We start from the raw sequence: 16,952 nt of genomic DNA, 5'->3' as shown, positions 1-16,952 counted from the left end.
TACCATAGTACGTTAAAGAGAGTAATACTACAGTGAATACCATAGTACGTAAATATAGTAATACTACAGTGAATACCATAGTACGTAAATATAGTAATACTACAGTGAATACCATAGTACGTAAATATAGTAATACTACAGTGAATACCATAGTACGTTAAAGAGAGTAATACTACAGTGAATCCCATAGTACGTAAATATAGTAATACTACAGTGAATACCATAGTACGTTAAAGAGAGTAATACTACAGTGAATCCCATAGTACGTTAAAGAGAGTAATACAGTTTTTAGACCATGTTATTTTTTTCATGTGGGTACAAGGAGAGACGAAGAGAAGGATGCATACACGTACACAAAGGGTAAGGGAAAAATAAGGCATTGGACAATTCAAATTCCCGTATTGCCTAGCAGCAACCAACCAAATGAGACTGCGGATCAAACAAGCGGTTAGAACTGTGTGCGCGTGTTATTCTGAAACAGATGCAGTGTGAGAGGAGGGAACAGGAGCCTCAGAAGAACACACCTGTGTCAACATGAACACTCAAAGAAACACACTTGAGACGCAATGATTTTATAACATACTTAGGTTTTTATGTAATTCCCCCCCCCCCCCCCCCCCCAAAAAAAAAAACTGGAATGTACGTCTGGAAAGAGATGATTGGGAAGGGACAGGAGAGCAGAGACCCTGGGGAGGCAACATAAACCATCTTATAGTGTCCTGCAAAGTCTCAACATTCAGTCTCATCGATCTCAAAAAGGTCTCCTTATCCATCTGCCTACCACATCAAACCATTGTCTCATCCCTTGTCTCACCAACACCTGATCCATCTCTCCTCAGTTCTGAAAAGCAGGGCCCCCTCCTCTGGATGAGGTTATTGGCACAAAATGACTGAGTGGAAAATAGTAGTTGAGAAAGACAAATGAAACACTATGGCAAATGGTACACAGAATTCGGTAGAATGGGACACAGAATTACACTGGCCTTAAGTCCAGCTGGTCCCTGGTAGAGAACTAAAAGCAGAATGTCTTGAAGGGTACACAAGGACAGGACATGTTTATTCTAGCACCCAGAAAATCACTTTCTTATCAGAGGCGTCTGCCGCCATGTCTCAGGTAGTGTGCTGTTGCTTTGTTGTCCAATCAGAGTCCAATGTTGTCGAAGAGTTGTGATGTAAGTATGAGGTCCAGAATGTCCCAGAGTGATGAAATGTCCCAGAGAGGTGTCAGACCCAGACAGGTGTCAGACCCAGACAGGTGTCAGACCCAGACAGGTGTCAGACCCAGAGTGATGAAATGTCCCAGAGAGGTGTCAGACCCAGCCGGAGCTGGACTGATCTGTGATGTTTCCGATCACTCCGTCACTTCCTCCAACACTCTGACTACAGACCTCAACATCCTAGAAGTCATCACACTACATAAAAACGGCAATAGGAATCCATTAGTTTGTATGAAAACATCAAACAATACATCTATTTCTGTGTATGAGATGTGGTCCTGAGACTCGAGGACTGAGTTTGTAAAGCCAGCGTGTAAGACATTTCCTCCATAGCACATTGTGTTGAAACGGTCCCGTAGACAAAGGATGTTCTAAGTCACATTGGCATGGACTCCACCATGGTGCTATATATGTTGACTGTCGTCTGTGGCATTTCAACGATGACCTCTGACCTTTTCACTTTCTTTACTTGCTGCATTCCTCTCCTCAGCCAGCCAACCGTTGGTCATCAGCTACCAATGCATTGTGGGGAATGAAAAGAGACTGCAGCTGCCACAAAACCAAACAGATCATTTGTCTCGAAAAAAGACACTTTCACCAGTCACAGAGGAGCAACATAAACAACACAGTGGGGTTAAAAGGTTTCTGTAGCTGTGTGTGGATGTGTGTGTGTGTAGCTGTGTGTACAGTATGGGAGAATCACAGTGTTTGTGGGTTCGTCTGTTCAAACACGTTGCCAATACTCTTCCTCTTCTTGAGTACACCTCTTTGTGCTGTTCTCCTCCTTCCTCTGTGAAACTTTATATACAGAAAAGTGAACTATTTCAATGCTAAGGCATTGTAGAGTGAGTGAGAGGATGGGATAAAGGAAGAGTAGATCCTTCATTTCGAAGACGAACACAAAACACAATCCTAAATACCAGTACCTAGATCTCATCTAGACTCCAAAACAGAGAACATACAACACTGACAAGAAAACAGTGCCTAACAGAAATCTGAACTGAAATATCTACAAACGAGTTAGGAAATCATTATATTATGTCATCTGTAAAGGATGACCGTGGGTAGAAATCTTGCTTTGATATTTGCTTGTGTGGTTTTGGTTTTAAGACTGACATACCCCGAAAACAAAAGTTATCACGCACCACACACGAGCAGACGTACTGCTTGTGCGTACGTGCGCACGCACACAAAAACACGTTCACTCACGCAAATATACACACACACACAGACTAACCATTTGAAAAGTTTTGACATTTCATATCTAGTGTCAGCTCTCACTTTGAGTGAGAGGCGACACTGAGCCGCTGCCACTGTGAGTCCACCAGTTTAATGGCCCTCATGCCCAGGCCTCATGGACCCAATCACAGGGTTCAAAGCAGGGAAGAGGTCCTACCCCCACCAATACACCCCCCCCCCCCCCATCCATCCACAGTGGCAGGCCACTGTACAGTACAGTCCATAGGGCAGGAGGGTGAGGGTAGCCATCCCGACAGTCAGTCATAGAGAGGGAGGTGGGAGGATAAGGGTGTGGAGGGAGCTAGAGGGACAGTTGGATTTCTACGTTGAAAACAGCAGTCTATTTGTGGATACTGCGTCTATGCCAGCTGGGCCGTCTAGATGTCTCCCTCATACTTTGTAGTAGATGTTGGCTGGGCTCTGGGGGGGCATCTCCTGGACGATGTAGACGGGGTGACCGTAGTCCCCGCTCACCTTCTCGTAGTGCGGGCAGTAAGCCTGGTCTGAAGTCCGCAGCGGGATGATGATGTCACTGGGCTCCGAGCCGTTGTTTCCTCCGGCGGAGGAGCCGGCCCCGTTGTTGCTGCCCCTCTTGGGGGTTAGGGTGGTCAGGGTCAGGGTGGGGTGATGGGTCTCAGAGTGCTTGTTCTGTCGCCAGCGGTAACACACCACACAGACGACAGACGTCACGATGAGGAGGAAGGCTCCGCCCCCTGCCGCTCCAGTGATCACCGCCACGTTAGAGGAAGGTAAAGGGTTGTTCCCCCCGCCCTCTCCACCAGCCTTGGGCGTGGTACCGTTCCCTGTTAGGGAAGAGGGGTTAGGATCAATGACTAATACTGTAGATACTGTATCATTAAACCAGTGAGGAGAGTACTGTACCTTTGGGGTGGAAGCGGTTTGAGTCTGGTTTGGGTTTGGGTGGGAGGCCATATGCATCTATGGGAAATCCCACAGTTTCTTTAGGGTTGTGAACAACATTACATAGCACAGTTTCATGAATATTGTTACAAAATCTGTACAAGAATATGCCAGACCCCATGCAGATGAATTTATACGAGGATGATTACTATTGAAAGACTAATTACAGCAAATCAAAGAGAATATATATATTTAACAGTAAGGATGGTGAAGATACTCACTCTGTCCCACTTTGAGAATCACCTTCATCCCTCGTGTCACACACACTCCTCCTCTCGTGCTGTCCAGCCCCTGCCTCGTCCCATCAGAGGTAGCTAAGAGAGGAAGAGGAGGAGTGGAAGACTACTGTTAGAGAGATACCTAACACTATCCCACACACATGTCAAACTATGCAGTTGAAGCAAATATTGTCAGGTTGGATTACCTCAGCAGCAAACTACATGGAGTCAAAAGCCCTCAAATTATTCCCATCTTTTTTTCACACATGGTAATACATACATTCATACATATATTCTGAAACCACACTTACACACTCTGTAACGTGACACACTTCAACACGTAACATCAGGCAAGCTCACACACACACACACAGACACACACACACACACACACACACACACACACACACACACACACACAAAACCATGGCACAGCTGGGCCTTCTGGTCAGGGGGACAAGGTCTAAGCAGGAAGCCAGAAGCCATGTTCTATGAGACACATTAAACCCAAAGACACAGCCATGTTCTATCAGACACACTGTGAACCCAAAGACACAGCCATGTTCTATCAGACACACTGTGAACCCAAAGACACAGCCATGTTCTATCAGACACACTGTGAACCCAAAGCCACAGCCATGTTCTATCAGACACACTGTGAACCCAAAGCCACAGCCATGTTCTATCAGACACACTGTGAAACCAAAGCCACAGCCATGTTCTATCAGACACACTGTGAACCCAAAGACACAGCCATGTTCTATCAGACACACTGTGAACACAAAGACACAGCCATGTTCTATTAGACACACTATAAACCCGAAGCCACAGCCATATCACGCACACAACACCCCAGACACACTGACCACCACAACCCAGCCACATCCCCTGACCTTTTAAACCCAAACCCAGTCATATTAATCCAAACCAAGACCAGTGGCCATTTAAACCCTCATCAGCCATAATCACACCACATGACACCCTCCTACAGCCTCTACCTCCTATTTACCGCGTGAGGCTTTAAAATACAACAGTAGGTAAAGTATAGATGTAAGGAAAGATGTCTCCCTCCCTCCTTTTCTTCCAATTAGGTGTAAAAACCATAAATGAAAGAGTGATAGAACAGAAGAGCAATAAATAATGGAATGATAGAGAACAGAAAGTATGTTAGGTTAATTAAATGAGAAGCAGAAAGAAGAGAGACGCAAGGAGGAGTGAGTAACGGAGATGATGACCAAGGAGGAGTGAGTAACGGAGATGATGACCAAGGAGGAGTGAGTAACGGAGATGATGACCAAGGAGGAGTGAGTAATGGAGATGATGACCAAGGAGGAGTGAGTAATGGAGATGATGACCAAGGAGGAGTGAGTAATGGAGATGATGACCAAGGAGGAGTGAGTAATAGAGATGATGACCAAGGAGGAGTGAGTAATGGAGATGATGACCAAGGAGGAGTGAGTAATGGAGATGATGACCAAGGAGGAGTGAGTAATAGAGATGATGACCAAGGAGGAGTGAGTAATAGAGATGATGACCAAGGAGGAGTGAGTAATGGAGATGATGACCAAGGAGGAGTGAGTAATAGAGATGATGACCAAGGAGGAGTGAGTAATGGAGATGATGACCAAGGAGGAGTAATGGAGATGATGACCAAGGAGGAGTGAGTAATGGAGATGATGACCAAGGAGGAGTGCGTAATGGAGATGATGACCAAGGAGGAGTGAGTAATGGAGATGATGACAAAGGAGGAGTGAGTAATAGAGATGATGACCAAGGAGGAGTGAGTAATGGAGATGATGACCAAGGAGGAGTGAGTAATGGAGATGATGACCAAGGAGGAGTGAGTAATGGAGATGATGACCAAGGAGGAGTGAGTAATGGAGATGATGACCAAGGAGGAGTGAGTAATGGAGATGATGACCAAGGAGGAGTGAGTAATGGAGATGATGACCAAGGAGGAGTGAGTAATGGAGATGATGACCAAGGAGGAGTGAGTAATGGAGATGATGACAAAGGAGGAGTGAGTAATGGAGATGATGACCAAGGAGGAGTGAGTAATGGAGATGATGACCAAGGAGGAGTGAGTAATGGAGATGATGACCAAGTTTGGGGCGAGACATAGAAGAAGAGCAGAGAAAAAGAGCAAAGGAGAAAAAGAGGAGCTCGTAATGGAGATGATGATCTGTGGTGAAGGAGAGAAAGAGAGAGAGAGGGCGTGATGTACAGCCACGGACAGAAACAGGCGGAAGTTGCTCGGAAAAACCCCCAACACAAGACAAAAGGGAAAGTAAAACAAGACTGACCCATTAACACACAAACACACCCACTCTGTAACAGAGGAGGATTTATACACAGACAAGCGACAGGAGGAGGGGGGGGGGGGTATTTTCTCCTCTGGCATATCCTAAATTGACCCAGCGAGTAACCTACTTAGCCCAACCCCACCCCCCCTCCTCCCCTTGCCAAACCTCCCCCTCTCTTCTAAGTGAGAGAGCAGCTAAGGGATTGACCTGTGTTGACCAAGGAGTGTAACTCCACAAGATGGGTTTACCCCGCCTTTAACCGGGCTAAATCGTGACCCGTTTAACCCATCCCATGTGAAATTAAAGAAATCTCTGTGCCTTGCATAAACCCTTTTCCCCACACAACAACCCACCTGGACGAAAGGAATGCATATGTGAGGATGCTGTTCATTGACTACAGCTCGGCCTTCAATACCATAGTGCCCTACACCAGGTGTCGCAGGAAGGCCAAGTAGATCATCAGGGACCCCAGCCACCCAAGCCACGACCTGTTCTCCCCGCTTCAATCACTCAGACGCGGGCAGTACACTTACCTTACCTGATGCTCCCCCTATGGACATTCTTATTACACACTCTGAATCTGAAAACATCAGTTTAATTCAGTTCAGCAGATTCAGGCTTTAGTTGTGCCCACGTCAGCTGTCACTCTGCCCAATTGGCCAGTCTCCATCAGCAGTAGCAGCACATACAGACACATTGGGAAGCTACATTAGGGCCAAGTTGGTAAACAGGGCAGGCAGTCTCTCTCTCGCCCACTCTGTCCACCAGGGTGTTAAAACAGGGACACTGTCTTACGGGAGGTCACTGAACTCAAATATCCTGCTGCATTTTTTTGCCGGCATGCGCCTTGCAACATGCAGTCAATGTAACGCCATAGCAGTCAGCGTGCAGTCAACGTAATGACATAGCAGTCAGCGTGCAGTCAACGTAATGACATAGCAGTCAACGTGCATTCAATGTAACGCCATAGCAGTCAACGTGCATTCAACATAACGCCATAGCAGTCAACGTGCATTCAATGTAACGCCATAGCAGTCAACGTGCATTCAAAGTAACGCCATAGCAGTCAGCGTGCAGTCAACGTAATGACATAACAGTCAATGTGCATTCAATGTAACGCCATAGCAGTCAACGTGCATTCAATGTAACGCCATAGCAGTCAACGTGCATTCAAAGTAACGCCATAGTAGTCAACGTGCAGTCAACGTAATGACATAACAGTCAATGTGCATTCAATGTAACGCCATAGCAGTCAACGTGCATTCAAAGTAACGCCATAGCAGTCAACGTGCAGTCAACGTAATGACATAGCAGTCAACGTGCATTCAATGTACCGCCATAGCAGTCAACGTGCATTCAACATAACGCCATAGCAGTCAACGTGCAGTTAAAGTAATAACATAGCAGTCAACGTGTGTTCAATGTACCGCCATAGCAGTCAACGTGCAGTCAACGTAATGACATAGCAGTCAACGTGCAGTCAACATAAAGCCATAGCAGTCAACGTGCAGTCAACGTAGTGACATAGCAGTCAACGTGCAGTCAACATAATGCCATAACAGTCAAAGTGCAGTCAACGTAATGACATAGCAGGCAATGTGCAGTCAACACAACGCCATAGCAGTCAACGTGCAGTCAATGTAGCGCCATAGCAGTCAACGTGCAGTCAATGTAGCACCATAGCAGTCAACGTGCAGTCAATGTAGCACCATAGCAGTCAACGTGCAGTCAATGTACCTCCATAACAGTCAACGTGCAGTCAACTAACGCCATGGCAGTCAACGTGCAGTCAACGTAACGCCATAGCAGTCAACGTGCAGTCAATGTAGCACCATAGCAGTCAACGTGCAGTCAATGTAGCACCATAGCAGTCAACGTGCAGCCAACGTAATGCCATAGCAGTCAACGTGCAGTCAACGTTCCCTTACAGGGAAGTGGATAGGTTTGGCTAGACATGGTTGGAAATCTAGACTGCAATCTGTATGTTGTAAAGTACAGTAGCCTAATATCAGCCCATTGTTAACAAGCCTGTTATCTGGTGTTCTAAATGAGGTGTGGTCTGTGTGTAGGCTATGTTCTAAACATGACTCAGCCAAGCTGCATGCAGTACAGTGCAGTGCAGTGCTGCTCTATCCCTGGTTGATATAGTGGGGTTGGACTCTGATGTCTGACTCAGATAAGGTTATGTTGTGGCTGCGGGGCACATAAAAAGTGGCAGGCTTTAACATCCATTAAAACAAACTCTGCTCAGCTCACAGAGATTAAGCTTTACACATGGCTGGCTGTTACAGTAGGTGGAAGGATGCTAAAATGTATGAATTTAGGATTGACAATAAACCATTTGCAATGATGTATTGATCGTAACATACTTTTTACTGTGTGCAAGACATTGGCTCCTATTCCATCTTAACATAGTAAACAGATATACAGTGGGGCAAAAAATTATTTAGTCAGCCACCAATTGTGCAAGTTCTCCCACTTAAAAAGATGAGAGAGGCCTGTCATGTTCATCATAGGTACACTTCAACTATGACAGACAAAATGAGAAAAAAAATCCATAAAATTACATTGTAGGATTTTTAATGATTTTATTTGCAAATTATGGTGGAAAATAAGTATTTGGTCATCTACAAACAAGCAAGATTTCTGGCTCTCACAGACCTGTAACTTCTTCTGTTACTTCTGTTAGGCTCCTATGTCCTCCACTCGTTACCTGTATTAATGGCACCTGTTTGAACTTGTTATCAGTATAAAAGACACCTGTCCACAACCTCAAACAGTCACACTCCAAACTCCACTATGGCCAAGACCAAAGAGCTGTCAAAGGACACCAGAAACAAAATTGTAGACCTGCACCAGGCTGGGAAGAGAGAATCTGCAATAGGTAAGCAGCTTGGTTTGAAGAAATCAACTGTGGGAGCAATTATTAGGAAATGGAAGACATACAAGACCACTGATAATCTCCCTCGATCTGGGGCTCCACGCAAGATCCCACACCGTGGGGTCAAAATGATCACAAGAACGGTGAGCAAAAATCCCAGAACCACACGGGGGGATCTAGTGAATGACCTGCAGAGAGCTGGGACCAAAGTAACAAAGCCTACCATCAGTAACACACTACGCCGCCAGGGACTCAAATCCTGCAGTGCCAGACGTGTCCCCCTGCTTAAGCCAGTTAATGTCCAGGCCCGTCTGAAGTTTGCTAGAGAGCATTTGGATGATCCAGAAGAAGATTGGGAGAGTGTCATATGGTCAGATGAAACCAAAATATAACTTTTTGGTAAAAAACTCAACTCGTCGTGTTTGGAGGACAAAGAATGCTGAGTTGCATCCAAAGAACACCATACCTACGGTGAAGCAAGGGGGTGGAACCATCATGCTTTGGGGCTGTTTTTCTGCAAAGGGACCAGGACGACTGATCCGTGTAAAGGAAAGAATGAATGGGGCCATGTATCGTGAGATTTTGAGTGAAAACCTACTTCCATCAGCAAGGGCATTGAAGATGAAACGTGGCTGGGTCTTTCAGCATGACAATGATCCCAAACACACCGCCCGAGCAACGAAGGAGTGGCTTCGTAAGAAGCATTTCAAGGTCCTGGAGTGGCCTAGCCAGTCTCCAGATCTTAACCCCATAGAAAATCTTTGGAGGGAGTTGAAAGTCCGGGTTGCCCAGCAACAGCCCCAAAACATCACTGCTCTAGAGGAGATCTGCTTGGAGGAATGGGCCAAAATACCAGCAACAGTGTGTGAAAACCTTGTGAAGACTTACAGAAAACATTTGACCTCTGTTATATACCCTTTGTTGGCAATGACAAAGTATTGAGATAAACTTTTGTTATTGACCAAATACTTATTTTCCACCATAATTTGCAAATAAATTCATGAAAAATCCAACAATGTAATTTTCTGGATTTTTTTCCCTCATTTTGTCTGTCATAGTTACAGTGCCTTGCGAAAGTATTCGGCCCCCTTGAACTTTGCGACCTTTTGCCACATTTCAGGCTTCAAACATAAAGATATAAAACTGTATTTTTTTGTGAAGAATCAACAACAAGTGGGACACAATCATGAAGTGGAACGACATTTATTGGATATTTCAAACTTTTTTAACAAATCAAAAACTGAAAAATTGGGCGTGCAAAATTATTCAGCCCCCTTAAGTTAATACTTTGTAGCGCCACCTTTTGCTGCGATTACAGCTGTAAGTCGCTTGGGGTATGTCTCTATCAGTTTTGCACATCGAGAGACTGACATTTTTTCCCATTCCTCCTTGCAAAACAGCTCGAGCTCAGTGAGGTTGGATGGAGAGCATTTGTGAACAGCAGTTTTCAGTTCTTTCCACAGATTCTCGATTGGATTCAGGTCTGGACTTTGACTTGGCCATTCTAACACCTGGATATGTTTATTTTTGAACCATTCCATTGTAGATTTTGCTTTATGTTTTGGATCATTGTCTTGTTGGAAGACAAATCTCCGTCCCAGTCTCAGGTCTTTTGCAGACTCCATCAGGTTTTCTTCCAGAATGGTCCTGTATTTAGCTCCATCCATCTTCCCATCAATTTTAACCATCTTCCCTGTCCCTGCTGAAGAAAAGCAGGCCCAAACCATGAAGCTGCCACCACCATGTTTGACAGTGGGGATGGTGTGTTCAGGGTGATAAGCTGTGTTGCTTTTACGCCAAACATAACGTTTTGCATTGTTGCCAAAAAGTTCAATTTTGGTTTCATCTGACCAGAGCACCTTCTTCCACATGTTTGGTGTGTCTCCCAGGTGGCTTGTGGCAAACTTTAAACGACACTTTTTATGGATATCTTTAAGAAATGGCTTTCTTCTTGCCACTCTTCCATAAAGGCCAGATTTGTGCAATATACGACTGATTGTTGTCCTATGGACAGAGTCTCCCACCTCAGCTGTAGATCTCTGCAGTTCATCCAGAGTGACCATGGGCCTCTTGGCTGCATCTCTGATCAGTCTTCTCCTTGTATGAGCTGAAAGTTTAGAGGGACGGCCAGGTCTTGGTAGATTTGCAGTGGTCTGATACTCCTTCAATTTCAATATTATCGCTTGCACAGTGCTCCTTGGGATGTTTAAAGCTTGGGAAATCTTTTTGTATCCAAATCCGGCTTTAAACTTCTTCACAACAGTATCTCGGACCTGCCTGGTGTGTTCCTTGTTCTTCATGATGCTCTCTGCGCTTTTAACGGACCTCTGAGACTATCACAGTGCAGGTGCATTTATATGGATACTTGATTACACACAGGTGGATTGTATTTATCATCATTAGTCATTTAGGTCAACATTGGATCATTCAGAGATCCTCACTGAACTTCTGGAGAGAGTTTGCTGCACTGAAAGTAAAGGGGCTGAATAATTTTGAATGCCCAATTTTTCAGTTTTTGATTTGTTTAAAAAGTTTGAAATATCCAATAAATGTCGTTCCACTTCATGATTGTGTCCCACTTGTTGTTGATTCTTCACAAAAAAATACAGTTTTATATCTTTATGTTTGAAGCCTGAAATGTGGCAAAAGGTCGCAAAGTTCAAGGGGGCCGAATACTTTCGCAAGGCACTGTATAGTGTACCTATGATGAAAATTACAGGCCTCTCTCATATTTTTAAGTGGGAGAACTTGCACAATTGGTGGCTGACTAAATACTTTTTTGCCCCACTGTATGGTCTAAAACACGTTTTTGTATTGTGCTGCATGAGCGCACGTTTACATTCACATGCACTCACCCAAACCATGTGTACTGCAAGAAATTCCCCTGCCTATTGATTTAAACCTGCTTCCAACAAGGCACAAATATACTTATCTTAGGAATCTGGTGACTGGGGTTGATTGAATAGGGTTCCTTGTATTGATAAAGGGCCCTTCTGCATTTGCTACATCCATTTTTTTTAATATATATTTTTTTTACTTATGACTGAAATGTACTCATTGATTCTTGAAGAATATAACTTCTAAATGCCTCATGAGCTTAGTTCAACCATGCCATCAGAACCAAATGTTTGTAAACAAAGTAAATGTAAAACACTATAAAGCCTCAAAACATGGTTAATTTAAAAAAAATGATATTATTGATGGTCAGTCCTTGCATCCATAGCTCTGTCTATGATTTTAAGAGTGGTTACATTTCTCCAGTCCCATCGCTCAGCTTTTTACCAAAACAGGGGCAGAGAACACTCTTATCGTTTGAACTGCTGATTGCCGCTTTAAACACTCAGATTCTTCCCTCTCTATTCTCCCTTACATCTCTGTCCATGCACGCTTCAAATAATTGGTTTATAGGCTAACACACCCTCTTTCAAATTGAATTTGTGTTTTTTTTTTGTGAGTTGTAACTTGGGCCGAAACAATTTTCCCCAATCTGTGTGGGCAGCAGTGTCTCCGGAGCCAAATAGCAGTAGCCCTGCCTCAGTGCACTAATCTGTAATTCGTGGAGTCACTGAGGACACCGCCTGATTGGACACAAATTGAAACAGATGACGCTTCACCTCTCTTTGATTGGATGAGGCCGTTCACTGAATACTAACTGTGGTTATTAGGCAATAGAAGGCTTGGCAGTTGAAGCAGGTACTCAGATTTAGGGTCAGGGTTCACCTTAGTTAAATAGACAGATTCACACCTGTGACTCAGCATCACCTGTCCTTCCTTGTCTTCTCTCTTTCGCTGTTCCGCTCTGGCTATCAACGCTTTCTGTCTCTGCAGGCCATCTGTGTCTCCGTCTACATCTTCATCACAGAAACCTCTCCCTCATCAGCATTGTACCTCAGGTACATCATGTACATCATTACATTGCAGAGCAATGTCTCTCTCCACATTGGCTAGTTCTGTAGTTATAGGGCATGACGCTGAAGCCCAAAACACAGCGAGCTGATTTCCAATAGCGTAAAAGAAAGACGGACCAAAATAGGGCAGGGAGGAAGGGTTGGAAAAGGTGAATCGATGGCAGAAATAAGACAGAGGTGAAAGAGAGCAGGGGAGATGGAAGAAGAGAAGGAGGGAGGAAGGGAGAGAGGCTGAGAGCACAAACAGGGGGAGTGGGAGGGAGAGAGAGAAGGGAAGGGAAGACTAAATTAAGAAACAGGGAATGTGGAGAGAGAGATTGAGCGAGAGAGAGTTAGAGAGAGAGACAGAGATGAGGAGACGTAGAGGCTCTATCGGAGGCTGAAATCTGAAAGGGTTTTCTGGGTCATGGTCCTGTCAGCTCCAGTGGGGATAGGGAGAGATAAGACGCTGGTGGAGATAACACACAGGATGAGGAAACACATGCAGACACATTGTCAGACAGGCAAAGAGGAAGAGAAAACAGCGGTGCTCCATCAGCTGTGTAATGGCTGATTATGCTCTGCCTGGATCCCTCGGACAGGCCCATACTGCCCAACTGTCACACACATACACACACCCTCCAAAACCTGCAAGACAAAAACAAAACATAATCATAGCCACCTACGCACAGTACACAAAGACCTTCTCCAATGCCGACACTCTCATGTCCTTTTCATTCATGTTTCATCCAACTGAGTATATGGTGATGTTAATCATGTTTGTTCATTATGTGAGGCGAATCGTTGTTCCCGCCCGGCAGAGTTGTATTATTGACAGAGGAGCAGGGTGAAATGTTGAACATGTAAAGGGGATTGGAGATCTGAGATTGCGCTATATCATTTAAGGCTCTTTCCCCTCGAGTACAATCAAAAAAGCCTGCCCGCCCCCACACTGCAACCTCACAAAGAGGAGAACAAATACACAATAAAAAGAGACATTATAGAGAGCCATCCAGCCGAACTAACCCAGTCTGACAACTGAGTCAGATCACAGCCAAGGGGGTAGAGGAGCAGAGAAAGAGAGAAAGTGAGAGAGGGATAGAGGGGGAGAGAGGGTGAGAGAGGGGGAGAGAGGGATAGAGATGGGATCAAATCTCTTTTTAAATCGGCGTCTCCGCCGACTGTCTCAGTGTAGTCACGTTAGCTGTGTTACTTATGCCAATGCTAGGCCCATGTGCTAGCTATGTGTGTGTGTGTGTGTGTGTGTGTGTGTGTGTGTGTGTGTGCGTGTGTGCGTGTGGTAGCGGCATTACACGTGTTAGCTATGTGTGTGTGTGGCTATGTGTGCGCGCGTGTGTGTGTGTGTGTGTGTGTGGCGAGAGGATACAGTCTGTTACGTTAGAGCCTGGGAAAAGGAGACGGGCCTCCCCCCTCTCTCTGTTCATTATCCTAATTAGTTTCTTAATGGCATACATTAAAAGTATGTCACTGGTTGGAGGAGGGTAGCAGGACCGATGGGAGAAAAGAAAGGAATAGATATACATCTACAGCGTGTGTAGAAAAACACATCTGTTCTATATCTTCCATATGTTCCTCATGTCAGATATGAGTATCAAGGTCAACATCTAAGTAATAAAAAAAAGAAATGTTTTTCCCCCAGACACGCTAATGTTTAAATGGTATTTCCTGGTTGTAGGCATGTTATAACACGTGCTTGCTCACAGACCATGTAAACTAAGTACCTCTCTCTCTGTCAGGCCTCAGAGGCACACGAGGTGGACTGACTGGCACCTGAGAGGTCTCAGTCTGTCTCTAGTACCTGAAGAGAAGAGGCACAGTCAGATTAAGGATGGTGAAGAGATCCTCTTCCTGGAGCCATTACATCATCACCCTCACGCTCCACACAGGCAGATTATTTGGCCTTTTCTACGTCTATTAAAGACTTGCCTGGGGGACTGTACACCATACCGAGAATTAAGCCTCTGGCATGACAGCAAATCCCATAGCCTTAGGGGTGGTAGCAGAATGTGTGTGTGTGTGTGTTACGCAGATCTACAACTGCCTGTTCAAGCATGAGCTCCACCATGTTATAGTTAATGCCGCAGTTACAGAGATCAACTCTATATTACCCTGGTATCGTCTGCCTGTCTCTGTCTGTCTGTCTGTCTGTCTGTCTGTCTGTCCTTGTCCCTAGTGAACAGCTGGTGGAGTGAATTCCCCCAATCCCCTGACCACTGTAATCTCTCTCTCTGCTCACACGAATGTCTGTAAAAACAATGTCTGTGTGTGTGTGTGTGTGTGTGTGTGTGTGTGTGTGTGTGTGTGTGTGTGTGTGTGTGTGACAGAGAGAGAGTCCCTGCAGATTTCCTGCCGCCGTGTTTAAAAAGTGTGTGAACGTCTGTGTTAATGTGAGTTGCTGGCACAACCAGAAGGTTATTGAATCACTGTGTTAAACCTTTTCAATCCGATTTTTGGGGAGAATTGTACGGAATGACATTCATCAGCGAAGAAAACACACACACATGATGTTAAGTAAAGCACATGCAGAAAAACAGAGATGGATGCTTGAATAGACAAGCATGAACAAGCAGATACAAAGGCCATCTCTCATTTCTGTTGCACTCTCTCTCTACACACAAACACTCACAACTACAGCGTGGTACGGTTCTGATTGTTGACCTAGATCGGGGAAGCGACGTGTCACTTTGTGTTATTCACAGTCATCACACAGCCCCTCTCTTACACACACACAGGATCACACACGGAACAGTCACTGGACTGTTACTAGCGAGTGTTCCATGTTCTCTCACAGTCTCTTCTCTCCTCTCACAGTCTCTTCACTCCTCTCACATATATATGTATATATTTATATACAGTGGGGCAAAAAAGTATTTAGTCAGCCACCAATTGTGCAAGTTCTCCCACTTAAAAAGATGAGAGAGGCCTGTAATTTTCATGATAGGTACACTTCAACGATGACAGACAAAATTAGAAAAAAGATCCTGAAAATCACATTGTAGGATTTTTAATGATTTTATTTGCAAATTATGGTGGAAAATAAGTATTTGGTCACCTACAAACATGCAAGATTTCTGGCTCTCACAGACCTGTAACTTCTTCTTTAAGAGGCTCCTCTGTCCTCCACTCGTTACCTGTATTAATGGCACCTGTTTGAACTTGTTATCAGTATAAAAGACCACAACCTCAAACAGTCACACTCCAAACTCCACTAAGGACACCAGAAACAAAATTGTAGACCTGCACCAGGCTGGGAAGACTGAATCTGCAATAGGTAAGCAGCTTGGTTTGAAGAAATCAACTGTAGGAGCAATTATTAGGAAATGGAAGACATACAAGACCACTGATAATCTCCCTCGATCTGGGGCTCCACGCAAGATCTCACCCCGTGGGGTCAAAATGATCACAAGAGCGGTGAGCAAAAATCCCAGAACCACACGGGGGGACCTAGTGAATGACCTGCAGAGAGCTGGGACCAAAGTAACAAAGCCTACCATCAGTAACACACTACGCCGCCAGGGACTCAAATCCTGCAGTGCCAGACGTGTCCCCCTGCTTAAGCCAGTACATGTCCAGGCCCATCTAAAGTTTGCTAGAGAGCATTTGGATGATCCAGAAGAAGATTGGGAGAATGTCATATGGTCAGATGAAACCAAAATATAACTTTTTGGTAAAAACTCAACTCGTCGTGTTTGGAGGACAAAGAATGCTGAGTTCCATCCAAAGAACACCATACCTACTGTGAAGCATGGGGGTGGAAACATCATGCTTTGGGGCTGTTTTTCTGCAAAAGGACCAGGACGGCTGATCCGTGTAAAGGAAATTGATTTTTTTTCTCATTTTGTCTGTCATAGTTTAAGTGTACCTATCATGAAAATTACAGGCCTCTCTCATCTTTTTAAGTGGGAGAACTTGCACAATTGGTGGCTGACTAAATACTTTTTTGCCCCACTGTATATATATTTTACATGCAGGCATACACGTATGCGGAGACACACACAGAGCGAGCAAACGGTCTGCTCCTTTTCGCTATTTCAGCTTAACACTGATAAATAATCCAACTAGCTCCTCAATTATTAACCTCTCTACACAGCACACACTGATGCATTATGACACCATAAAACACACTGTCAATGGCCAACCTGCCAGCAGCCAACACACTCGTACCCAGTGTGTGTCAGGCAGTCAGTCAAAACACACCCACCCATGGAGGCATGTACAGGCATGCACACAAGCACAGACAGTCACACTTGGAGCATCAGCTTGAT

At 44.8% G+C, this 16,952-nt stretch overlaps 1 protein-coding gene across 2 annotated transcripts in view; it reads right to left on the bottom strand.

Annotated features, from left to right (window-relative positions):
- Nucleotides 1-580: 580 nt before the first annotated feature.
- LOC110533939 (ephrin-B3) overlaps nt 581-16,952 on the bottom strand; it is a 35,661-nt gene continuing 19,289 nt past the window's right edge. For both annotated transcript variants that reach the window (XM_036990360.1, XM_021618527.2), the window contains exons 3-5: nt 3,599-3,691; nt 3,339-3,395; nt 581-3,259 (exon numbers count right to left, since the gene is read on the bottom strand). In XM_036990360.1, coding sequence (XP_036846255.1) covers nt 2,847-3,259; nt 3,339-3,395; nt 3,599-3,691 — 563 coding nt within the window. In that variant the 3' untranslated portion in view covers nt 581-2,846. The remainder of the gene's footprint in view (nt 3,260-3,338; nt 3,396-3,598; nt 3,692-16,952) is intronic.

Source organism: Oncorhynchus mykiss, chromosome 10 (genome assembly GCF_013265735.2).
Source record: "Oncorhynchus mykiss isolate Arlee chromosome 10, USDA_OmykA_1.1, whole genome shotgun sequence".
Lineage (NCBI taxonomy): Eukaryota > Metazoa > Chordata > Actinopteri > Salmoniformes > Salmonidae > Oncorhynchus > Oncorhynchus mykiss.
The sequence above is the reverse complement of the archived record's forward strand: the minus strand, read 5'-3'. Positions and strand labels throughout refer to the sequence as shown.